Consider the following 26,368-nt stretch of genomic DNA (forward strand, 5'->3'; position numbering starts at 1 on the left):
GAGAACAGATATGACTGTCCAGCTCCTGCTAATATATTCTTGCTTCCTCTGCTGCACATGCCATCCAGTCTGTCCCTACAAAGGCTGAACGAGTACTAAAAGGGAGGGGTGCATAGATCCTCTTGCTCCCCCAACAGTGGGCTTGGTTTCTCTTTCTTAGAACGTTTGAAGACTATGTATTATTTCTTGCTTCTTCCATCCTCAGGAGTGGCAGATTGGGTGGCAGATAATGGTTTGTAGCTAGTTTGAGATAAAATTGGGTTTTCCCTGGTAAGAGTTTTGCCTTTGCCCTATTCCTTTTTTTTTAACATCTTCATTGGAGTATAATTGCTTTACAATTGTGTGTTAGTTTCTGCTGTATAACAAAGTGAATCAGCTGTACATGTACATATATCCCCGTATCTCCTCCTTCTTTCGTCTCCCTCCCACCCTCCATATCCCACCCCTCTAGGTGGACACAAAGCACCGAGTTGATCTCCCCGTGCTATGCGGCTGCTTCCCACTAGCTTTCTGTTTTACACTTGATAGTGTATATATGTCCATGCCACCCTCTCACTTCATCTCAGCTTACCCTTCCCCCTTCCCGTGTCCTCAAGTCCATTCTCTACGTCTGCGTCTTTATTCCTGTCCTGCCCCTAGGTTCTTCAGAACCATTTTTTTTTTTTAGGTTCCATATATCTGTGTTAGCATATGGTATTTGTTTTTCTCTTTCTGATTTACTTCACTCTGTATGACAGACTCTAGGCCCATCCACCTCACTACAAATAACTCAATTTCGTTTCTTTTTACGGCTGAGTAATATTCCATTGTATATATGTGCCACGTCTTCTTTATCCATTCATCTGTCGATGGACACTTAGGTTGCTTCCATGTCCTGGCTATTGTAAATAGGGCTGTGTGTGTGAACACTGTGATACATGACTCTTTGAATTATGGTTTGCTTGCCCTATTCCTTTTTTTCTTTTTTCTTGCGGTATGCGGGCCTCTCACTGTTGTGGCCTCTCCCGTTGCGGAGCACAGCCTCCGGATGTGCAGGCTCAGTGGCCATGGCTCACGGGCCCAGCCACTCCGCAGCATGTGGGATCTTCCCGGACCAGGGCACGAACCCGTGTCCCCTGCATCAGCAGGCGGACTCTCAACCACTGCGCCACCAGGGAATCCCCTGCCCTATTCCTTTTGCACATTCTCTTCATCTGGAGGTTGGAGGGCTGGTCCTGGGTCTTTTAAAATTGACTCATTCTCCATGCCCAGTTATGATGGGTCCCAATGGATATGGATACAGATACTAAGAAAGGATTTTCATTTCTATTTTACCACATTCTAATTTGTTTTTCCATCTAGAACATAAAGATTCAGACAGGCATACTTGTAGTAACCCCAGGCAGCCAGAAAAAGCAGGTAAAGATTTATCTTTTCCTACCAGCAACAACTTAATCATAATTTGCATATATACATTAAAAAAAAACACCTAGAGAACCACTGGGCATTTTATAGATAGAATTTTTATTAACATGGTATCCCTGAGAGGCAGATTAAGGTGTAAACACTGTTCTGCTTTACAGAAAGGGAAATGGAGGCAGGTTGACTTACACATAAGACATCTGGAACCAGAATTTGTATCTGTTGGTACCAAAACCAGTGCTTTTCCCACAAGACTGTACATAGATATACTGAAGACAGTGATCTCTCATTTTTTAAAAAACACTATAGCACACTTCCTAAACTTCCTAAACTCAGATCCCGAGGCATTGCTTTAGACTCGTGTTTCTTGTATCTTCCTGTCTGCTTAGGCAACATAATTGAGACACCATCTCCCCTTAATTTGTAAGAGTTAGGAATTAGGAAATTCCCTCAGCACCAGAACCCTAATTAATCTTTCATCTACCACAGTAAACTATGGATTTTAGAAAATTCTACCTCCGCACTTCTCTCTCAGATCTCATTCCCATCCCAACTCATTCACTGTGACTAATGATGCAGCTACTTATCCCAGGCCTTGGCCATCACTCACGTTCTTCTTTCCTCTGAACTGCCCATTGAAGTATCTTCTTAAGATACTGGTTTCTGACCTTTGTCTCCCATGGGAGCTAGTCCCCTAAGACTGCTCCTCCTTCTTCCCCAGCGCCAGTCAGCTGTTTCCTTTCAGTAAGCACAGCACAGTACCTGATTTACTCTGGAGGATAGGAGCCCATCTCCTGATCTGCCTGGCACTCCATGTGTTAGCTGAGGCGAGTCCCTCTCTGCCTTCTGCACGGCCCATATCTTGCTACCCCTCCAATTTTGTGCTACTCCAAGCTTTGTCTAACCTTCCTTACAGTCTGTCCTTTGCCCTCTGCTCCCTTGCTCCCCAGTTTTCCCATTTTTCACCCATTCAGCACTCAATTTTGCAGTGAGTTTTGGAAAGTTCATCCCACCCAGTAACCTTCCCTCTGAGCACTTCCTGCTTCATGAAGCCTTCCTGATTAAAGAGAAGAAAATACCTCTCAAATTTTTTCCAAACTCTAATGCATTAGACCTTAAGTTTTATGCATAGTGTTACTACCTAGCTTTCTAGACTTCTCTAAAACTGTTGCAGCTATACATGTGCACTGTTTGTCCATGTCAATGTCATCTGTTTTAGGTTGTAAGGAAGAGGACAGGGTCTGTTTAACTTGTGCTGTACCTGCTCATCATACTGCTATGAACATGTGGGCAATTAATTCAATACTATTTGATCATAAAGATCAGAATTACACTTGCATTTGAAGAGCTGCTTTTAAAAGTAGATGTATACAGTTGAATATGTGTGCATGTGTGCGTGTAAGTATTGTCAACGCCACTGACCAAAGAAAATCTGTCCTCCTTACCATTAGGGTAAAGAGTTGTTGGCACAAAGTGGTCTGTTTTCCCAGTCCACGGGAATGTGGCAAGTGGCCTCTGCGCATTGCAGGTCAGTATTATGTCCACAGGGTGCATGACACTAGCCCAGGTGTTTAGCATGTGTGGAATATGGACAATTCCCTCTTGGCAGTTCTAACTGCTTTCCCTATCACCGCATCCTACTGGCTTGCTCTTTAAGCTTCTGGACCACAAGGGACACATGAAATTCAGATGAGATGGACCAGAAAAAAAAAAATCACACCAGACGCTGTAAATACAGTATTTTTCTATTCCAAAGCTTCTAGGGCTTGGAAGAAACTTAAGAAATCCAGGGTTCACACCTCAATATTTATACGAGGTTTACATTGTTTCCCCATATAGCACACCTAGGTTCTTGACAAAATGACTTATAGGTCAGAACCAAATTGGACACTTAAACTCTCCTTCTTTAAGGTAAAGGAAGAGTGTTAATGACAAATATGTGTCATTCTGAGCACAGGGTTAAGTGAGCAGGAAAAGTCATTCTTTTTTGCATTTCCATTGCTATATAAAGAGCTACACCCATTCAATGAGAATTCTCACTACTTTTCCATGAAATGCTGTGATGGGTTTTTCTAGTTGAAATGCAGTTTATAACAGGATGAGTAAAGAAGGGTGCACGTCAAACTCATAGGATCTACTATTGTGTCCTCTCTATTAAGGGAACAACATAGGCACTGAGAGGGAAAGCTGTTACCGTCGATAAAGGCAAGGAGAGGGAATGAAATCTTCCTTTCATTCTTTTTTTTTTTTTGCAGTACACGGGCCTCTCACTGTTGTGGCCTCTCCCGTTGCAGAGCACAGGCCCCGGATGCGCAGGCTCAGTGGCCATGGCTCACGGGCCCAGCCGCTCCGCGGCATGTGGGATCTTCCCAGGCTGGGGCATGAACCCATGTCCCCTGCATCGGCAGGCGGGCTCTCAACCACTGCGCCACCAGGGAAGCTCAAATCTTCCTTTCATTCTTAAGATGCTTTGGGAATTTGACTCTAGATCCAGGAGAAACATAGGAACAAACAGTGGCGTAAATTCTAGAGTATTTCCTATACTAGTCAGGCACAGATTAGGAGAGATGGATCTCACTATTGGAGGACTTTTCTAAACAATTTCAATACATGTAATGAGACTGTTTTCTTCATAGATCCTCAGGGGCTTACTTAGGGGCTGGCTGTGAGAGAAGTTTTTCTCGTGTGTGGATCTCTCGGTGCTTATTAAGAGCAGAGCTTTTACTGAAGCACTTGCCACAGTCATGACACCCATAGGGTTTCTCTCCTGTGTGGGTTCTGTGGTGTGCACGTAAGTCAGAACTCTTACTGAAACTCTTTCCACAGTCAGGACACACATGGGGTCGCTCTCCTGTGTGTATCCTTCGATGTGCACTAAAATGAGAACTGTTATTGAAGCTTTTCCCACACTCTTCACACTGATAGGGCTTTTCTCCTGTGTGGGTTCTCTGGTGAATGATAAGGCTTGAGCTCTGGTTGAAGCGTTTTCCACACTCACCACACTGATATGGTTTCTCTCCTGTGTGGATTCTTCTATGGGTGATGAAATTCGAACTGTCACGGAAGCTTTTCCCACAGTCAAGACATTTATAAGGTTTCTCTCCAGTGTGGATTCTCCGGTGTCTAATGAGGCGTGCACTCCGACTGAAGCTTTTCCCACAGTCAGCGCATTTATATGGATTTTCTACTTGAGGGGATATCTGATGCATGAGATGGGAGTTTGGACCAAAGCTTTTGCCATATCTGAGATACTTATAGGGTCTCTCCCCCAAGTAAGGTCTCTGATGACTTAGAACTTTACCTAAACTCCTCTCTGGGAATGTTGGTTTTCCTCTTCTCTCCCCTGGGGTCTTCTCCCACTGTCTTCCTGATCTACATTCACTCTCAATGCCTTTACCTTGATTAAGATGCCGGGGAATTTTCCTCTCAGACCTTGCAAGTAACGTCCTGTGTAGTTGTACTTCCTCAGCAATATCCCGTTTTAGATTCTCTTCATTCTCAAATCCGGCCTCAAAACCTGACATAAGAATAGAATTTTAAAAGTTATCCATTTTCTCAATTGTTATGTACCAGGGTAAAGCAAGTATCACATTAGATGATTAAATGTAAAAATTAGGGAGCTCTAGATCCCAAATAACTACCATCTGTTAAAATTCCGATGTTTTACTTCTCTAATGGAATCGATGCTCTGTGGAACACACTTAAAGAATGCTGAGCTAAAGAACTTTTGGAAAAGAAAACTTATTTATCAAATGCCCAAGCACTGTGTTAGGTGCTTCACTGTGGTACTTCATTTACATCAACCTTATGAGGTAGGTCTTAACATACGAGTGAATTTACAGGGGTAAGTAACTTGCTTTAAGGTACTCAACTAATAAACAACATAGTCTAGATTCACATACATATATATGTGTGACTCCAAAATCAGAATAATTTTTCTCACAAGGAGGGAAGCCATAATGAAGTCTGGGGGTTCTTTTTCTTATACAGTAGCTGAGATTCAAAGGATCAGTCCCCTCAGAAATCTCAGACTTTTGCATAAGTGTGTCTGAAGAAAGAGGTTGTCAGGTTTTCATATATGTGTATAAAGCAAGCATACAGCTGGTTTACAAGCTGAAAGTAGAAGAAAAAACAAATGAGAATGAACTTTAAAAATCAACTTCATCCATCTATGGGTATATGACATGCTACCTGGGAAATGTAGGCTTTCAGATTCCCTGCTAGGTAAGCTGCCTAGTAACCTAGCAGGTCACGTGCAGATGATGGCTAACTGACAAAGTCTGCAGCCATCTCAGATTGATGCTGTAGTGTGAGGAGGCAGGTCAAGTGAATAGGGGATATAAACTAGCTGCTTTATAATAGACAGGAAACATGGAGAAGAGAGAAGGTGGTCACAATAAGAATCCATGAGAGCTGGGTGTAGAGGCCACTTCTGATCTTCAATCTCATGATTTTTCTCCTAAATCCCACTGCCTTCCCTTTGCTATTTGCTATTTCTACCTTAAGAAGTAAAAGGATCTTACCACTGGGGCTCTGAAATAAGACTGGAGCACGGGTCATAGCCTCTGGGGGTACCTCGGTATCCTCTTCATCGTCTTCAGAATCTTCTTCTATGGCCTCATCTGCTTCCTCGGCTTGCTTCTCGGCTTCGGCCTCACTGGTCTCCTGGGTGGGACACAAGGCTGCCTCCTCTTCCCGACCATCACTGGGCAGGGCAGCACCCCGGGCACTCACCAAAGCATCCATCTCTTCAAAGAAGGGACAGGTCTCTGGTGCTTGGCCATTCTTGACCTTCCGATAGCTGGTGTGGAGGCTTTTAAACTTGGTCCGACACTGCTCTGGTGTCCTAAGGAAGCCATATTCCCATAACCGCTCAGCCACTGCTCCATACAACTGGCTGTTGCGGTGGCAGTTCTGGAGGGCTTCATAAAACTGAGTCTCGCTAAGAATTGCAAGGTAGGTCTTTGTCTCTTCATAGCCCCAGTGTACACCTGCCACCAGAAGAGAAATTTCAGCACCACTTAATCCAGGGCTTTATAGTCTCAATTCCTCAGTCCTATCATCTGCATCATGAAAAATCACCTAAGCTTGGGCTCCTAGGTGAAAAAGTAAAAACACCTCATGTTTCCAAAATCAATACAAACTTTCAGAATGTTTTGCTTCTCTATATCCTATATCAATTTCACAGAGACCTTTATTCCTACATTCTGTTCAAAAGAGGCCTTTCCACCTTATCACTGTAACAATCATTATGTACACTGAGGCAGGTGTACAGAATGCATTTCCCCATTCTTCTGGTAGTTCTGGAATTCTGATCCTAATTAGAAAATAACTGGTATGGGGAAGAAGACCCACAATCAGTCACTGTCAGCCATGAGCCATCCCTAAATTCTCTGATCAATCTTTTTCTACCAGTCCTACTTCCTTATGAATTAAGTTTCCCATGGAATGACTCAAAATCCCAAGGAAGAGTCTCTTTCGGAATCACACTGCTTAATCCAATCCATTTTACGGCCCTTCTTCACTTGCCACAATCTCAAAAAAATCCAGCCCAGCAATAGCAAAGACCTGAAGCGTACAAGATAAGAACCTGTAGTCATGCACCTTCTTAGGAGTGAAGGCGTGGCAGAGCTAGAAAGAGGAGGGAGGCAGAGCACATAGCATCTTCTGGCCTGAGCTCTGCTAATGCCGCAGGCCACCCCGACTTGGGCAGTACTTCTCCAGGATGACTACAGGCTCTGCTCTACCCAAGGGAGAGGGAAGGGAGATTCTAAGAGCATGCCTCCCACTTGAGAGCTAGCTGGAGATTACATTGCTTCCATTACCCTCCACTCACTGCAAGTGAAGCAGCTAGCCCATGTGCCATGTTTGTGATTTACCGAAATTTATTCCAGTGACAAAACGGGGAAAAAAAATTTTTTTTTTAAATTTAGGCCATACAGCATGCAGGATCTTAGTTCCCAGACCAGGGATAGAACCCGTGCCCCCCGCAGTGGAAGCTCAGAGTCCCAATCATTGGACCACCAGGGAAATCCCAAAATTTTTTTTAAAAAGGAAAAGGAGGGGCTTCCCTGGTGGTGCAATGGTTAAGAGTCTGCCTGCCAATGCAGAGGACATGGGTTCGAGCCCTGGTCCGGGAAGAGCCCACATGCCGTGGAGCAACTAAGCCCGTGCGCCACAACTACTGAGCCTGTGTGCCACAACTACTGAAGCCCACGTGCCTAGAGCCCGTGCTCCATAACAAGAGAAGCCACCGCAATGAAGAGTAGCCCCCGCTCGACGCAACTAAAGAAAGCCCACGCGCAGCAACGAAGGCCCAACACAGCCAAAAATAAATAAATAAATAAATAAATAAATATATTTATTCATTTTAAAAAGGAAAAGAAAAAATCCAAGACAGAAGAACACTAGAACAGAACAAAAGTAACAACACATATAATGAAACATGGAAGGGACTAGAACAGAACAAAAGTAACACATATAATGAAACATGGAAGGGACACATAACTGTTCCCAGTGCAACTGCAACTCTGGAGTAGTCCTGCTGCTGTGTCACATTTTACAGTTGAGGACGCAAACTGTGAAATGGTCAGATAGCTGTGCGAGGTCACCCAGCTGATTAGTGGTCAGGGTTAGAAACGAAGTCTCCTGATTCATATTTGGTGCTCTTCCCATAGCAACATGGTTGTACAAATTACATCAACAGTAATAAGTGATATTTTAAAATGGTTCCATAGGCAAATAATATTTCAGCAGAGTGTTAAGCAAGGTTTCTTGCTGCAAGACTTCTTAGTCCTGTTAAAATGCCAAAGTGTGTTGCAGATCTCACAGAGGAAACAAAATGTTTCCCCAACTTTGGGCAGTCCTTCACTATGCTCTTCTAAGTAAAGAGGAACACATAATAAACTGACCTTGAGTTTGGAGAAGTAAAGATAAAACACCAGTTCATATAAGGTGCTCAACAAATATTAGTTCTCCTTAAAGATAATACAGTACCAAGTTTTTCTCAGCCTTCAGTGATTTTATAATCAGGAAAAAATATTTTAAGAAAGAAATGGAAGGAATGATACTCCTTTTCAGGAGTCTCCTGAATTCTCTGAGTGTATTTCTTTAGAATATATAAAATTATTCTCTACTTACTATTAGCTCACTGATTTTCCCACAAGAGAATGAAATACACAAAGAACTGAGAAGTGCCTCTGTTCTCTAAGTGACAAAGCTGGCAGGTGACATTAGCTTCCTGACTCCACATCCAGCCTCGTAACTCCTCAGTCTAATCCTAAAACCCCAAGAAGAAAAGCTTACCACTTGGGCTTCGGAAAAGGACGGGTGTGGTGGAGTTGTCGGGGTCCTGGGAGGTGGCCTCCTGGCCCGCTTCCTCACTGTCAGACTCTTCAGTCACGGCATCTTCTCCCTCCTTATGCTGCCGGTCCTGTTGCTCTGGCTCCTCAGTCTCAGCATCACTGCCCACCAGGCCAGAGTGAGAGGCTGCGTCCTCCAGGCCATTACTGGGCAGGGCAATGACCTGGGCACTCATCAGGGCTTCCATCTCTTCAAAGAAGGGGCAGGTCTCAGGTGGGTGGCCACTCTTGACTTTCCGATAGCTCTTCTGGAGACCTTTGAACTTGGTCCTACACTGCTCCAGGGTCCGGAGGAACCCATACTCCCGGAGCCGCTCAGCCACAGCCCCATACACTTGGCTGTTGCGATGACAGTTTCGGAGAGCCTCATAAAACTCAGTTTGACTGAGAATTGCGAGGAGAGTTCTGGTCTCTTCATAGCCCCAGTGCACACCTGCCACCTTCTCATCCTCGAAGCCCCAGTGATCCTGTTCCACCCACCTTCTCTCTCTCCTGGATGGTAACAGATCAGCATGCATTCGTTTGTCTCCTGTGTGACTGCCTCTTGGGAGTTCCTTCTCCTTGGAGCCCAGATCTGGGATCCATGGCTCTCCTTGCTCCAACTTGGAGACCACACTAGATTTAGGAAATGGAAATCCTGCTTGCAGGGAAGCAAACAAAGGATATCATAGTTTGGACTGATCATAAAAAACATCTCTGAGTTCAGACCTGCCTTTTTTATCCAAGAGGCTTATAAAGCAAAGTATCTAAGAAAATGTTTTCAGAAAGTTCAATGGGTTGAAGAAAGTGGGGAAAAATACATGAAACCTCAAAAAATGAGAAATATTTTATTTTCCAGAGCAGAGTGACAAGAGAGGAAAATGTTCTGTTGTGTGTTCAGAGCAGATAATTCTGTTCCAAGTTGCTCCCTAGCTCTCCTAACCACTTGTAGGCAGGTCCTGCAAGGCTGGAAAGTCACCTCCTGCCTCCTACATAGCTGACCAACGTGGGGGTTATTCCAAGTACAACTTGTAGCAGGCCCTCTGGATCCACAGTTCCTCCACATCTGCAGACTTACCCAACCACAGTACTGTAGTAATTACTATTGAAAAATATCCATGTATAAGTGGACCCACACAGTTCAAACTCACGTTGTTCAAGGATCAGCTGTAGTTCTCTACTTGGGGCCAGAGAATTAAACTCAGAGTGATTTCAAGGGGGAGACTGTCTTCAACTCTTCCATTTCCTTTACACTGAATCACGAAGTTCTAAAGGTTTTTCCCTTAGTATATCCTTTATTCCTACTGCCACCATCCAAGTCTAGACCCCTTGCCTTCTCACACCTGGGTAACTGCAGCAGTCACTGTCCTACCTAACTCCAGGCTCTTGCTTCCTCAGCTCACATGCTATTTGTATTGCCAAACCTTAACCTGAGTGGTTACCAGGCATGGCCCGTTCAAAGCAGACTCCTCTCTCCAGAACACTGCACACGTTTATTCACCACTCTGTGCCTTTCCTTTAACTCCCTCCCTTCTACCGAAATTTAACCCATCAGTGCCCTCATGAAGCCTTCCCTACAGCCCTCCCTCATCTCCCACTCTGCCAAACCCCTATTGTACTCACACAATTGAGTAACAAGTCATTGTTCGGCATTGTTTCAATACAGTTCAGTTCAGCACATATTTATGTTCACTTTTGTGTCCTCAATCATATTATAGGCTTTTTGAGGATAGGCACCTTTTCTCATTGCAGAGTACCCTGCAGGGTGTTGAGCACATGGTAGGTGTTCAAAACTGATTAATTCTGCAAGTCTGTGTGCAGTTGAGGGACTGCATCTGGATGACTAAACAGAGACCACTACCAGACTGGCTGAGAAGGCTAGCGTCTTGGCTGATAAGATCAGAATTCAAAACAAACCTCAACAAGTTAAAGAAGTGATCAAAGAAAAAAACACACAAAATGGAGTTCTGCAGAGTACAACGAAGAAAAACAAGTTTCACAAAATCAAGTTTAAGAATAAGAACTAGGCACAAAGACAATGGGGAAAGCTCTAAGAGACGGGGGAGTATCAAGTGAATGACAATCATTAGTTGAGTTATATGGAAAGAAAGTGCAGTGAAATTCTGAAGTAAAATTCTGACTCTGCCTCTACCTACCAGACACTCACTGGAATAATATATATAATTTAATTCTCCACAATTAACATGCTATTTGGAGAACTTAAAAGTTTCCAAGGGAGAGTAACAAAAACTTAGTAGGTCTGAAGAATGGAGATTCTGGGGAAAAGCAGAAAGAAACAAATATAGTTTAATATGGAGAAAGAAAATGACTAAAAGGAAAATGTGCTTTCAAGTACAGAAAAGAATTTTTATCTAGAAAATACTGACGTAGTGTCATCGTTACCAGGAGGAAAGAAATTCCAAGTTCTGGAAAAACTAGGGAGCCATCCTCTGGCAGACTTATCAAAAGAGGAAATATAAGAATTGCAGCAGAGAGCTAAACTATATGCCTTCAGGAGGTCCCCAACAACTGCATACTCTATGTCCACTCTTTCCTGAAATCCCTTTCCCACTCACTACTCCCAACCCTACTTCCCAATTTAGAATGGCATCCTATCTTCCCATATAAATCTACTCCTCACCGCTCCTTTGAAAAGGTCTGAGCTTCTCCTTTGGGTTCATCTGCTCCTGTGGTCCCAGGTCTGGGTTTCTTGCCCTCTCTTTCTTGGGTACACCCCTGGGCTGGGGTTCCACTGACTCCTGCCGAACACTTAATAACTCTCGTGATGATTTCAGGGGTGTCGTCTTCTCCAAGCGCACTTCCTGCCCCTTCACAGAGACTGTGACCTAGAAACAACCCCCATGAATTGTCACTGCAAGGTCATAATGAGGGGTATTCCCAGAGGAGATTATTTATTACCCCGAAAGAAATCATCCATTTGGGACATGGCTAGGGTTGGGGCGGGGGGTGGTTAATAGTGAACAAGGGTCTTTCTTAGTCCATTACTGTTAGCTTAGAGCAGCTGGAACTACAAAAGAAAAAGATCAAAATAGTAAACCCGACTCCAGGCTAAAAAATAACTCCCCTTTCTTCCCTATTAAGTAAAAAACTATGAAACTATGAATAACTTGTTATGATACCTAGCAAAGGTACACCCAGGTAGCATCTCCCAATAAGCTCTATCTGAAAAAGTTACCTGTTAAAGGACCAGAAGTATAAGCATCACCAAGGGAGACTGTGCCCCACTTTAAATCTGACTGTGCCTTAATCTGGCCTTTTATCCTGCCCCTGCCCAGTCACACACTTCTGAATACCCCCTCCCTGCTCACCGAACGTCCAGGTCTTCCAGGCTCTCTTTCTAATTCTTCCACCAGAGCCACTGCGTCCTCTCCACTTTCTGGACGTTGCTTTTGTACCCATTTCTGGATCTCCCCAGGTAAGACGGTCAGGAACTGCTCTAGCACCAACAATTCTACAATCTGCTCCTTGGTGCGCACCTCCGGCCTTAGCCACCGACAGCAAAGTTCCCAGAGTTGGCTGAAAGCCTCCCGGGGCCCAGCTACCTCCTGGTAATGAAATCTCCTGAAGCGCTGTCGGAAGGTCTCGGAGTTAGTGCCATTCCCTCTCAGGGTGGGTTTGGCCATCGTTCACAGCAGAAGGCAGCTTCCCTCCACTTAAGGGTCTAGGTTCCAGGGCTTACACCCATCTTCTCATGTCCTTGGAGAATCACCTGCAGATGAGGTGATTCAAACTCTGTAAGAAGAGTTTCCTCCTAGGGTAGAGAGAGATGGCACTATCAGAAGGAATATACTCATATGTCTAAAGTCTTGCCAGAGCTGGCCTGACTTCCCAGATGCTCCACGTAGCACCAACTTCAGGAAAGCAAGCCAAAACCGAGCATGAAGGTGAGACACCATTCAAAAGCTGCATTTCTGGGCGACTTCCAGGGCAGCCCGGGTAAGCAGCAAAGAATAGAAAGTACTGTCTGTTCCTCTTCCACCTCCCCCAAATCTGACCCACTGAGCTCCCCCGACCAGTGTAGCATAGTGTGTTCGAACCATATGGGAGCTCGAGAGGTTCTAAAGGCATGTCACCATCCTGCTGAAGGCAACAAAAAGCCTCTGTCCAGCGGGTCGCAGCTGATCTCCCCCAGTACCTCCGCCGTCCTTCGCCGGGCCCTCTCCGTCCGCCCCGCCCCCTCGGACTCCACCACTACCAATTCCCACCGCAAACAAAAATCAAGTACTGAATACTGGGTCTTTGTTCTCCCTCACAGCAGAAGTAAGCGCTCAGTAAATAGCCGGGAACTACTGACTGGAAACCTCGCGCATTGAGAAGTTGGTTTGGGCTCCTGAAGCGAGGGCCGGGTGGGCTTGGGGAGAGTCCCACTGAGTTGGTGGAGAGTGGGAGTCCGAAGGGGCAGTAGTCATGGGTCTCCTGAGGACGAGCTCGGGTGCTGGCCAGGCGCTCCGAGGGCTGCAAGGTTCGCGGATGCGGGGTTCCGGCCTCTTTGTCTTCTCTCCCTCCGGCCAGGTCACTCTCGAAAGCCGTCGTGAGCCCTTCCAGAGGCCTCCGACCGGGCTAAGCGCCCTGAGAGCACCCTCCGACCCACCCCTGGGAGCTTCTCCCTCTCGGGCTGTCGCTCAACCCACTCGCATTTCTGACCGCGGGCTGGCCTCACCCACTCGGGGTAGGGCTCCAGCCCGGGTGCTCCAGCCTTCCAGTCCAGCTCCCAAACCGGAAGTCCGAGCGGGCGACCCGGGCGCTGGAGGCGCATGCGCAAGGCAAGCTCCCGCGACTCCTGCGGAGCACCAGCTGGAGCCAGCGAGTGGGCCCAGGCGAGCGCGGCTCACTTCCGGGACGCGGCGCGCCGACCCCTTGCCGGCTTCCCGTCAGCTCTCCTCAGCAATAGTCTCGGCGGGTACAGGCAGCAGGAGCTGCCCGTCCCGGGGTCCTGTGCGCGTGTAGAGGAGGGAGCGCTCGCCTCTTTGGTCGCCTGGTGAGGCCCTGGAGGAGGGTGCGACGGATATAGGGACTCGAGGTCCGCCGTGGGAATGATCCACGAACTGCTCTTGGCTCTGAGCGGGTATCCAGGGTCCATTTTCACCTGGAACAAGCGGAATGGCCTGCAGGTACTGTCCGCCTCAGAGCGCGGGAACTACCGAGAGCGGAACGGGTGGAGCGAGATAGTGCCAAGGGGAGGAGTCTGAGGGACCGAGAAGGCGGGGCTTGCAGGGGCCGAGGCGTGGGGGGCTTGTCCCTGGGTAGGTAGCCGAAAGGCTCAGTAATTGTATGTGATTTTAAACTGAGTTTTGAAAGCTAGTCCAAATACATAGTGCCTGACACACAATAAGGGTTTAGCCAGTTTTTGTTGGACGAAAAAGTGAGAGTGTTTCCCTTATTACTCCTCGACCGGGAAATTTCTGCACTAGGAGAATTTGGAGGGGGGTCTTCATGTAACCAGGAATGTGTGAGGGGGAAGGGCTATGTGCTATATGCTTTATCTCATTTAATCTTCACAACCACCTGTCTCCATTTCAGAGATTAACTCCAGGTGTCAGGGATCACGTAGCGATTAGCAAACTTGGTCTTGAACCCAGTTTTTTTGTTTGTTCTTTTTTTGTAGACTTTTTAATGATGGCCATTGTGACTGGTGTAAGTGGTATCTCACTGTACTTTTGACTTGCATTTCTCTAATAAGTAGGGATGTTGAACATCTTTTCACAACTAAAGGGTATTTTAAAAATACTGTCCTCTATGTATATATAGAGTTTATTGCTGTTATTACCATAGAAAATAATCTGCATTCGTTATTGGTGGTGGGATTGAAACAAAATACAAATCTGATATATTTTAAGATTTAGGAGTGATTTTAACCAGTTTACTTAGATTTAAAGATGAGAAAACTGAGGCAAAGTGAAGTTAAGTTACTTGTGAAAGTCAAAGCTAGTAAGTGATGAAGCAGAAATTCAAATCCATGCCTTTGTTATTTTATTTTCTTATATTTTGACTGATGGGTTTAGATTTGTATTGTTTAATTTCCAAGTATTTGGAGGGGTTTTTCTAGATATCTTAATGATTTCTAATTTAATTGCATTATAGTCAGAGAACAAGCTCTATCAGATTTCAAATTTTCAAAATTTTGTTGAGCCTTATTTTTATCCTTGGTAATACTCCTTTTCTTGAGACCTACTTTGTCTGATAGTAACATACCCAAGCCTGACAGAAAAACAGATTTTTATGTTTACTGTATGGTATGTCATTTTCCTTCTTTTTACTTTCAAACTATGTCTTTTTTTAATTCTTATTTTTTTATTTTTATTTTTTTAGTTTCTGCTTTATAACAAAGTGAATCAGTCATACATATACATCTGTTCCCACATCCCTTCCCTCATGCATCTCCCTCCCTCCCACCCTCCCCATCCCACCCCTCCAGGCAGTCACAAAGCACCGAGCTGATCTCCCTATACTCTGCGGCTGCTTCCCACTATCTATCTACCTTACGTTTGGTAGTGTATATATGTCCATGCCTCTCTTTCGCTTTGTCACAGCTTACCCTTCCCCCTCCCCATATCCTCAAGTCCATTCTCACGTAGGTCTGTGTCTTTATTCCCGTTTTACCCCTAGGTTCTTCATGACATTTTTTTTTTAATTCCATATATATGTGTTAGCATACGGTATTTGTCTTTCTCTTTCTGACTTACTTCACTCTGTATGACAGACTCTAGGTCTATCCACCTCATTACAAATAGCTCAGTTTCGTTTCTTTTTATGGCTGAGTAATATTCCATTGTATATATGTGCCACATCTTCTTTATCCATTCATCCAATGATGGACACTTAGGTTGTTTCCAGTTCCGGGCTATTGTGAATAGAGCTGCAATGAACATTTTGGTACACGTCTCTTTTTGAATTATGGTTTTCTCAGGGTATATGCCTAGTAGTGGGATTGCTGGGTCATATGGTAGTTCTATTTGTAGTTTTTTAAGGAACCTCCATACTGCTCTCCATAGTGGCTGTACCAATTCACATTCCCACCAGCAGTGCAACAGTGTTCCCTTTTCTCCACACCCTCTCCAGCATTTATTGTTTCTAGATTTCTTGATGATGGCCATTCTGACTGGTGTGAGATGATATCTCATTGTAGTTTTGATTTGCATTTCTCTAATGATTAATGATGTTGAGCATTCTTTCATGTGCTTGTTGGCAGTCTGTATATCTTCTTTGGAGAAATGCCTATTTAAGTCTTCTGCCCATTTTTGGATTGGGTTGTTTGTTTTTTTGCTATTGAGCTGCATGAGCTGTTTATAAATTTTGGAGATTAATCCTTTGTCAGTTGCTTCATTTGCAAATATTTTCTCCCATTCTGAGGGTTCTCTTTTGGTGTTGTTTATGGTTTCCTTTGCTGTGCAAAAGCTTTGAAGTTTCATTAGGTCCCATTTGTTTATCTTTGTTTTTATTTCCATTTCTCTAGGAGGTGGGTCCAAAAGGAACTTGCTGTGATTTATGTCATAGAGTGTTCTGCCTATGTTTTCCTCTAAGAGTTTGATAGTTTCTGGCCTTACATTTATGTCTTTAATCCATTTTGAGCTTCTTTTTGTGTATGGTGTTAGGGAATGATCTAATCTCATACTTTTACATGTCCCTGTCCAGTTTTCCCAGCACCACTTATTGAAGAGGCTGTCCTTTCTCCACTGTACATTCCTGCCTCCTTTATCAAAGATAAGGTGACCATATATGCGTGGGTTTATCTCTGGGCTTTCTATCCTGTTCCATTGATCTATCTTTCTGTTTTTATGCCAGTACCACACTGTCTTGATTACTGTACCTCTGTAGTATAGTCTGAAGTCAGGGAGCCTGATTCCTCCAGCTCCGTTTTTCGTTCTCAAGATTGCTTTGGCTATTCGGGGTCTTTTGTTTTTCCAAACAAATTTTGAAATTTTTTGTTCTAGTTCTGTGAAAAATGCCAGTGGTAGTTTGATAGGGATTGCATTGAATCTGTAGATTGCTTTGGGTAGTAGAGTCATTTTCACAATATTGATTCTTCCAATCCAGGAACATCGTATATCTCTCCATCTATTTGTATCATCTTTAATTTCTTTCATCAGTATCTTATAATTTTCTGCATACAGGTCTTTTGTCTCCTTAGGTAGGTTTATTCCTAGATATTTTATTCTTTTTGTTGCAGTGGTAAATGGGAGTGTTTTCTTGATTTCACTTTCAGATTTTTCATCATTAGTGTATAGGAGTGCCAGAGATTTCTGTGCATTAATTTTGTATCCTGCTACTTTACCAAATTCATTGATTAGCTCTAGTAGTTTTCTGGTAGCATCTTTAGGATTCTCTATGTATAGTATCATGTCATCTGCAAACAGTGACAGCTTTGCTTCTTCTTTTCCAGTTCGGATTCCTTTTATTTCCTTTTCTTCTCTGATTGCTGTGGCTAAAACTTCCAAAACTAGGTTGAATAAGAGTGGTGAGAATGGGCAGCCTTGTCTTGTTCCTGATCTTAGTGGAAATGGTTTCAGTTTTTCACCATTGAGGACGATGTTGGCTGTGGGTTTGTCATATATGGCCTTTATTATGTTGAGGAAAGTTCCCTCTATGCCTACTTTCTGCAGGGTTTTTATCATAAATGGGTGTTGAATTTTGTCGAAAGCTTTCTCTGCATCTATTGAGATGATCATGTGGTTTTTCTCCTTCAACTTGTTAATATGGTGTATCACATTGATTGATTTGCATATATTGAAGAATCCTTGCATTCCTGGAATAAACCCCACTTGATCATGGTGTATGATCCTTTTAATGTGCTGTTGGATTCTGTTTGCTAGTATTTTGTTGAGGATTTTTGCATCTATGTTCATCAGTGATATTGGCCTGTAATTTTCTTTCTTTGTGACATCCTTGCCTGGTTTGGGTATCAAGGTGATGGTGGCCTCGTAGAATGAGTTTGGGAGTGTTCCTTCCTCTGATATTGTTTGGAAGAGTTTGAGAAGGATGGGTGTTAGCTCTTCTCTAAATGTTTGATAGAATTCGCCTGGTAGATAGAATAGCCATCTGGTCCTGGGCTCTTGTTTGTTGGAAGATTTTTAATCACAGTGTCAATTTCAGTGCTTGTGATTGGTCTATTCATATTTTCTATTTCTTCCTGATTCAGTCTTGGCAGGTTGTGCATTTCTAAGAATTTGTCCATTTCTTCCAGGTTGTCCATTTTATTGGCATAGAGTTGCTTGTAGTAATCTCATGATCTTTTGTATTTCTGCAGTGTCAGTTGTTACTTCTCCTTTTTCATTTCTAATTCTATTGATTTGAGTCTTCTCCCTTTTTTTCTTGATGAGTCTGGCTAATGGTTTGTCAATTTTGTTTATCTTCTCAAAGAACCAGCTTTTAGTTTGGTTGATCTTTGCTATCGTTTCCTTCATTTCTTTTTCATTTATTACTGATCTGATCTTTATGATTTCTTTCCTTCTGCTAACTTTGGGGGTTTTTTGTTCTTCTTTCTCTAATTGCTTTAGGTGCAGGGTCAGGTTGTTTACTCGAGATGTTTCCTGTTTCTTAAGGTGGGATTGTATTGCTATAAACTTCCCCCTTAGAACTGCTTTTGCTGCGCCCCATAGGTTTTGGGTCGTCGTGTCTCCATTGTCATTTGTTTCTAGGTATTTTTTAATTTCCTCTTTGATTTCTTCAGTGATCACTTCGTTATTGAGTAGTGTATTGTTTAGCCTCCATGTGTTTGTATTTTTTACAGATCTTTTCCTGTAATTGATGTCTAGTCTCATAGCATTGTGGTCGGAAAAGATACTTGATACAATTTCAATTTTCTTAAATTTACCAAGGCTTGATTTGTGACCCAAGATATGATCTATCCTGGAGAATGTTCCATGAGCACTTGAGAAAAATGTGTAGTCTGTTGTTTTTGGATGGAATGTCCTATAAATATCAACTAAGTCCATCTTGTTTAATGTATCATTTAAAGCTTGTGTTTCCTTATTTATTTTCATTTTGCATGATCTGTCCATTGGTGAAAGTGGGGTGTTAAAGTCCCCTACTATGATTGTGTTACTGTCGATTTCCCCTTTTATGGCTGTTAGTATTTGCCTTATGTATTGAGGTGCTCCTATGTTGGGTGCATAAATATTTACAATTGTTATATCTTCTTCTTGGATCCATCCCTTTATCGTTATGTAGTGTCCTTCTTTGTCTCTTCTAATAGTCTTTATTTTAAAGTCTATTTTGTCTGATATGAGAATTGCTACTCCAGCTTTCTTTTGATTTCCATTTGCATGGAATATCTTTTTCCATCCCCTTACTTTCGATCTGTATGTGTCTCTAGGTCTGAAGTGGGTCTCTTGTAGACAGCATATATATGGGTCTTGTTTTTGTATCCATTCAGCCAATCTGTGTCTTTTGGTGGGAGCATTTAGTCCATTTACATTTAAGGTAATTATTGATATGTATGTTCCTATTCCCATTTCCTTAATTGCTTTGGGTTCGTTATTGTAGGTATATTTCTTCTGTTGTGTTTCTTGCCTAGAGAAGTTCCTTTAGCATTTGTTGTAAAGCTGGTTTGGTGGTGCTGAACTCTCTCAGCTTTTGCTTGTCTGTAAACGTTTTAATTTCTCCATCAAATCTGAATGAGATCCTTGCTGGGTAGAGTAATCTTGGTTGCAGGTTTCTCTCCTTCATCACTTTAATTATGTCCTGCCACTCCCTTCTGGCTTGTAGAGTTTCTGCTGAGAGATCAGCTGTTAACCTGATGGGGATTCCCTTGTGTGTTATTTGTTGTTTTTGCCTTGCTGCTTTTAATATGATTTCTTTGTGTTTAATTTTTGACAGTTTGATTAATATGTGTCTTGGCGTTTTTCTCCTTGGATTTATTCTGTATGGGACTCTCTGTGCCTCCTGGACTTGATTAACTATTTCCTTTCCCATATTAGGGAAGTTTTCAACTATAATCTCTTCAAATATTTTCTCAGTCCCTTTCTTTTTCTCTTCTTCTTCTGGAACCCCTATAATTCGAATATTGGTGCGTTTAATGTTGTCCCAGAGGTCTCTGAGACTGTCCTCTGTTCTTTTCATTCTTTTTTCTTTATTTTGCTCTGCATCAGTTATTTCCACTATTTTATCTTCCTGGTAACTTATCCGTTCTTCTGCCTCAGTTATTCTGCTATTGATCCCATCTAGAGTATTTTTCATTTCATGTATTGTGTTTTTAATCGATGCTTGATTCATCTTTAGTTCTTCTAGGTCCTTGTTAACTGTTTCTTGCATTTTGTCTATTCTATTTACAAGATTTTGGATCTTGGAAATAGAATCTTGGATCAGCTTTACTATCATTATTCTGAATTCTTTTTCAGGTAGACTGCCTATTACCTCTTCATTTGTTAGGTCTGGTAGGTTTTTATCTTGCTCCTTCACCTGCTGTGTGTTTTTCTGTCTTCTCATTTTGCTTATGTTACTGTGTTTGGGGTCTCCTTTTTGCAGGCTGCAGATTCGTAGTTCCTGTTGTTTTTGGTGTCTGTCCCCAGTGGCTAAGGTTGTTTCAGTAGGTTGTGTAGGCTTCCTGGTGGGGGGGACTAATGCCTGTGTTCTGGTGGTTGAGGCTCGATCTTGTCTTTCTGGTGGACAGGTCCACGTCTGGTGGTGTGTTTTGGGGTGCCTGTGGCCTTATTATGTTTTTAGGTAGCCTCTCTGCTAATGGGTGGGGTTGTGTTCCTGCCTTGCTAGTTGCTTGGCATAGGGTGACCAGCACTGTAGCTTGCTGGTCGTTGACTGAAGCTGGGTGGTGGTGTTGAGATGGAGATCTCTGGGAGATTTTCGCTGCTTGATATTATGTGGAGCTGGGAGGTCTCTTGTGGACCCGTGTCCTGAAGTTGGCTCTCCCACTTCAGAGGCACAGCACTGACTCCTGGCTGCAGCACCAAGAGCCTTTCATCCACCCGGCTCAGAATAACAGGGAGAAAAAGTAGAAAGAATGAATTAGTAGAAGAAAGAAAGAGAGAGGGAAAGAAAGGAGGAAGGGAAGAAAGGAAGGAAGAAAGAAAGGAGGGAGGGAGGGAGGAAGGATGGAAAGAAAGAAAGAAAAAAAGGAGGGAGAGGGAGGAATGAAAGCAAAAGGAAGAGTGAATGGAAGAAGGGAGGGAGGAAGGAAAGAAAGAAAGACAGGAGGGAGGGAGGGAGGAAGGAAAGAAAAAGAAAGTGGAAAGAAGAAGGGTGGGAGGGAGGGAGGAAAGAAAAAGAAAGAAGGAAAGGAGGAGCGGAGGGAGGGAGGGAGGAAGGGAAGGTAGGAAAAACAGAAAGAGCAGGTAAAGTAAAATAGAATAAAGTATGAAATATAGTAGCGTTATTAAAATTAAAAAGTAATTGTTGAAAAAAAACGGACAGATAGAACCCTGGGACATATGGTGGAAGCAAAGCTATACAGAGAGAATCTTACACAGAAGATTACACATACACATTCACAAAAAGAGAGCAGGGGGAAAAATCGAAAATCTTGCTCTCCAAGTCCACCTCCTCAATTTGGGATAATTCGTTGTAAAAAGAGGAAAAGGGCGAGAAGTCTGAAATCTTGCTCTCTAAGTCCACCTCCTTAATTTGGAATAATTCATTGTAAAAAGAGGAAAAGGGGGGAAAGTCTTAAATCTTGTCCTCAAAGTCCACTTCCTCAATTTGGGATGATTCGCTGTCCATTCATGCACTCCACAGACGCAGGGCACATCAAATGGACCGTGGAGCTTTAATCCGCTGCCTCCGAGGCTGCACAGAGAGATTTCCCTGTCTCTGCTCTCACAGCTCCCGGGTCTCAGCCTTGGACCTGGCCCCGCCTCTGCGCGTAGGTCGCCGGAGGGCGTCCGTTCTTCGCTCAGACAGGACGGGTTTAAAGGAGCCGCTGATTCGGGGGCTCTGGCTCACTCAGGCAGAGGGGAGGGAGGGGCGCGCAGTGTGGGGCGGGCCTGCGGCGGCAGAGGCCAGCGTGACGTTGCAGCAGCCCGAGGTGCTCCGTGCGCTTTCCCGGGAAAGCCGTCCCCGGGTCCCGGGACCCCGGCAGTGGCGGGGTGCACAGGCCCCCCGGAAGGCGGGGCGGACAGTGACCCGCGCTCGCACACAGGCCCCGCGGCGGCGGCGGCAGCGGCAGCAGCAGCCCCAGCGTCCCACGCCCGTCTCCGAGGTCCGTGCCTTTAGCCGCGGCTCGCGCCTGTCTCCGGCGCTTCCCCAAGCAGCCCTCTTAATGCCCTCTCCTCGCGCACCAGGAAACAAAAGGGAAAAAAGTCTCTTGCCTCTTCGGCAGCTCCAGACCCTTTCCCCGGACTCCCTCCGGGCTAGCCGTGGTGCACTAACCCCTTAAGGCTCTCTTCCTGCCGCAAGCCCCAGTCCTCTCCCTCCGCTCCGACTGAAAGCCGATACCCAATTCATCACACCACCACCACCACCACCCCGCCGCTTTCCCCGCTTGGTGTCCATACGTTTGTTCTCTACATCTGTGTCTCAATTTCTGCCCTGCAAACCAGTTCATCTGTACCATTTTTCTAGGTTGCACATATATGTGTTAATATACGATATTTGTTTTTCTCTCTCTGACTTACTTCACTCTGTATGACAGTCTCTAGATCCATCCACGTCTCTACAAATGACCCAATTTCGTTCCTTTTTATGGCTGAGTAATATTCCATTGTATATATGTACCACATCTTCTTTATCCATTCGTCTGTCGATGGGCATTTAGGTTGCTTCCATGACCTGGCTATTGTAAATAGTGCTGCAATGAACATTGGGGTGCATGTGTCTTTTTTTTTTTTTTGCGGTACGCGGGCCTCTCACTGTTGTGGCCTCTCCCACTGCGGAGCACAGGCTCCGGACGCGCAGGCTCAGCGGCCATGGCTCACAGGCCCAGCCGCTCCGCGGCACGTGGGATCTTCCTGGACCGGGGCATGAACCCGAGTCCCCTGCATCGGCAGGCGGACTCCCAACCACTGCGCCACCAGGGAAGCCCTCAAGCATTTTTTCTGACCACAACGCTATGAGATTAGAAATGAATTACAGGGCTTCCCTGGTGGCGCAGTGGTTGAGAGTCCGCCTGCCGATGCAGGGGACACGGGTTCGTGACCCGGTCCAGGAGGGTCCCACGTGCCGCGGAGAGGCTGGGCCCGTGGGCCATGGCCGCTGGGCCTGCGCGTCTGGACCCTGTGCTCCGCAATGGAAGAGGCCGCGGCAGTGAGAGGCCCGCGTACCGCAAAAAAAAAAAAGAAAAGATGCTTGATATGATTTCAATTTTCTTAAATTGGCTGAGGCTTGATTTGTGACCCAAGATGTGATCTATCCTGGAGAATGTTCCATGCACACTTGAGAAGAAAGCGTAATCTGCTGTTTTTGGATGGAATGTCCTATAAATATCAATTAAATCTATCTGGTGTATTGTGGCATTTAAAGCTTCTTTTTCCTTTTGAACTCAGTTTTGTCTGGCTCCAGTATCTGAACCACTCTTTTCTACTCCTGCTTCCAGTAATATTATCTAATCATCTCCATAACTTAGTAACTTAGGTATTGTTGGCCCCAGTTTACAAATGAGCAAACTGAAGTTCAGAGAACTTTATGGTGGCTAGTCTTGATAAGGCAAGATTTGAATCTAGCTCTGTCTGATCACAAAGTCTTGCCTGTTCCTATGAGAATTGGTAGTATAGGCTGTAGAGGAGCAGAAAATTTACATTCTTGGTCTATAAAACTTATAAATCAAACAGATTCCTTTTGTTATTATTTCTTTTCTCCTGTAAAACTAGCACAATGCCAGGAATATAGGAGAAAAATATTCAGGAGGTAATTGTTTGTGCCTGATTGTTGGAAGTAAAAAGAGATGAAAGAATATGGGAACAATAGCTGCCTTCCTTTTTTTCTTATAAAAAAGTCTCAATCGGATATTTCCTCCTTAAGTTCTCAGCTTTAAAGTTACCTTCTCAGAAAAACCTTCTCTGACCACCTCTTTAAGTATACTCCTTATGCCATTATTTTCTATCACAGCAACTTGTTTATTTCCCTGATAGGACATCACAGTTCATATTATTTATTGTTGTTACCTATGTTTAGTCTTTCTCTCACATAGATTGCCCATGGGGGCTAAGACCACAGTGGTCTTCTTCATAGATGTACCAGGAGCACCTAGTACAGTTTCTGCCACATAGTAGGTATTAAGCTATTTGTGAAAGAAAAAATTCCACCAAAATCAGCAAATATTGCATACTTTCTGCAGAACGGTGTTTTTCACATTTCGATAAAGGGAAAAATTGTCATGAATGCCCAGTGTTGATAAAAATAAGTTTATTGTAATATTGAATATGTATACACATTAAGCTAAGTATAAACTCAAGTATATTGCTCTTAAACAACTGTAAAACCAGTTATTTTTACAAAGTAAATAAAACTACCAAACTGATAAATTCAAATTAACGTTAATCTAATGCAGCTTCTCAGCATTGGCACTACTGACATTTTGGACTGGATAATTCTTTGCTGTGGGGGCCGTCCTGTGCATTGTAGGATGTTTAGCAGCATCCATGGCCTCTACTTGCTAGATGCCAGTGGTATCCCCTGAGTTGTGGCAACCAAACATCTCCAGACATTACCATGTCCCCTGGGGGCAAAATTGCCCCCACTGAGAACCACTGATCTAATGTAATATATACTGTTGTTTTGCTCAAACTAAATTGTCAACATTGAGTTAAATGGTAGAATGCAGATCTGGCTCTCTGTTTTCTATTTTGACTTCAGTAACTCTAATGAAGAGAATGCCTGTTCATATAAGTAGGTTGTACCAAATGGTACCAATAATTTTAAGCTATCGTTTGTTGTTTCAGAGTAACCAGACCTGGAACTTTTCTAAAACTCTGCCAACAAACACTGCTCAAATGCCAATTTTAATAGGAGTATCACTTAATAACTGAGTAGAGCTGTCCTAATAATAAAAAATTGCTGACATGTATTGAGCACTTGCTATGTGCTTGGCACATGTGATTTACATGTATTAATTTATTTAATCCTCACAATTATCATCTTTATAGGTATGAAAACTGAGGCACAGAGGGGTATTGCTTGCCTAAGATTTCAAGCAAGTAAGAGGCAACTCAGGGATTCACACCCAGGCAATCTGGCTCCAGAGACCAGGTTCTTAAGGACATGTCATGCTACCTTTTAAGTTGTTAACTTGAAGGTATGGTTAGCGTTGTGTCATTAAAATCTACATTAAATGGATTCCTAATCAAATTATTGTGGAATCAGTTAACAGAAAAATTCTTCTTTGCCTATTTATTACTACAGTTACTGTTACATAAAGATGGCTTCCACAAAATACAATACAATATGAATGTGAAATATTCTGCGTTCCTTGGGAGTAGTAAATATGTCTGATTTTGTTCACTATTTAATCTTGGAATGTTAGCACAGTGCCTGGGATAAGTACGTGGTCACTAAAAGTTGGTTGATTCTCCAAAGAAGATATACAATGGGCAACAAACAAGTGAAAAGATGATCAATATCGCTATTCATTAGGGAAATGCAAATCAAAAGCACAATAAGCTATCATTTTATACCCTTTAGGATGGTTATTGCCAAAAAAACAGAAAATAACAAGTGTTGGTGAGGTTGTAGAGAAATTAGAACCCTTGTGCATTGCTGGTGGAAATGTAAAATGGTGCAGTCCCTGTGGAAAACAATATGGTGACTCCTCCAAAAATTAAACACAGAATTACAAATGATCCAGCAGTTTTATTCCTGGGTATATACCCAAAAGAAGTGAAAGCAGGGACTCAAATAGATATTTGTACACCCATGTTCATAGCAGCATTATTCACAATAGCCAAAAGGCAGAAGCAACTCAGATGTCCACAGACAAATGAAGTGAATAAACAAAATGCGGCATGTACATACAATGGAATATTATTCAGCCTTAGAAAGGAGAGAGATTCTAACACGTGCTACAACATGGATGAACCTTGAAGACACTATGCTAAGTGAAATAAGCCAGTCACAAATGGATAAATATTGTAGAGTAGTCAAATTCACAGAGACAGAAATTAGAAGGGTACTTGCCAGGGTGTGTGTGGGAAGGAACAATGGGGAGTCATCATTCAAGAGGTACAGAGTTTTAGTTTGGGAAGATGAAAAAGTTCTGGAGATGGATGGTGGTGATGGTTGCACAACAAAGTGAATGCACTTAGTGCCACTAAACTGTACACCTGATAATGGCTAAAATGGTACCTTTTATGTATATTTTGCTATGATTTTTTTCTTAGTTGATTGAATGAATACATTCTCCCCCTACTATTTTTCTGCTTGAACTGCTGTGAAGTCTTTACATACCATACTAGGCTATCATTTGGCCATGATTTAAATTAAAAATACACATGAAAATACGGACACTAAATTATATGTCCAGTTATAAGGTGCTTTTACAGATTATAATATGCTACGTTAATTTTACATTTTTATCAAAATGAAAACAAAATTTAAATTTTCATAGAGAATTTGTAAATCCTAAGAATATGTCTGAGAAACCTCTGGAATCTGCAGAACCAAGAGTGAGCAACATTGCTCAAGAGACTTTGTTGCAACCAGCTCAAAAACCCTATATATCCTTATAG

General features: G+C 43.4%; 2 protein-coding genes across 2 annotated transcripts in view; one reads left to right on the forward strand and one right to left on the reverse strand.

Moving 5' to 3' along the window:
* Positions 1-1,505: 1,505 nt before the first annotated feature.
* On the reverse strand, positions 1,506-12,400 carry ZSCAN29 (zinc finger and SCAN domain containing 29). The gene is made up of 5 exons (XM_060096721.1): positions 12,071-12,400; positions 11,383-11,587; positions 8,707-9,399; positions 5,925-6,392; positions 1,506-4,918 (listed from the first exon to the last, which is right to left on the reverse strand). Exons 1-5 carry the CDS (start codon positions 12,383-12,385, stop codon positions 4,050-4,052), a joined length of 2,550 nt encoding a protein of 849 aa, XP_059952704.1. The 5' UTR covers positions 12,386-12,400; the 3' UTR covers positions 1,506-4,049.
* A 1,115-nt stretch (positions 12,401-13,515) lies between these two features.
* Positions 13,516-26,368, forward strand: part of TUBGCP4 (tubulin gamma complex component 4) — a 58,268-nt gene continuing 45,415 nt past the window's right edge. The window contains exon 1 of the mRNA XM_060096723.1: positions 13,516-13,873. Within this exon, the coding sequence (XP_059952706.1) occupies positions 13,796-13,873 (78 nt within the window). The 5' untranslated portion in view covers positions 13,516-13,795. The remainder of the gene's footprint in view (positions 13,874-26,368) is intronic.

This window comes from Mesoplodon densirostris, chromosome 4 (assembly GCF_025265405.1).
Source record: "Mesoplodon densirostris isolate mMesDen1 chromosome 4, mMesDen1 primary haplotype, whole genome shotgun sequence".
Taxonomy (NCBI): domain Eukaryota; kingdom Metazoa; phylum Chordata; class Mammalia; order Artiodactyla; family Ziphiidae; genus Mesoplodon; species Mesoplodon densirostris.

Bases quoted from the DNA above. Each gene is read 5' to 3' on its own strand.
- ZSCAN29 (XM_060096721.1), bottom strand. From the start codon at position 12,385: ATGGCCAAACCCACCCTGAGAGGGAATGGCACTAACTCCGAGACCTTC. The intron at 11,588-12,070 runs GTGAGCAGGGAG...GGTTGTTTCTAG, and splicing joins CTGGAAGACCTGGACGTTCG to GTCACAGTCTCTGTGAAGGG. The intron at 4,919-5,924 runs GTAAGATCCTTT...TTCTTATGTCAG, and splicing joins CTTATTTCAGAGCCCCAGTG to GTTTTGAGGCCGGATTTGAG.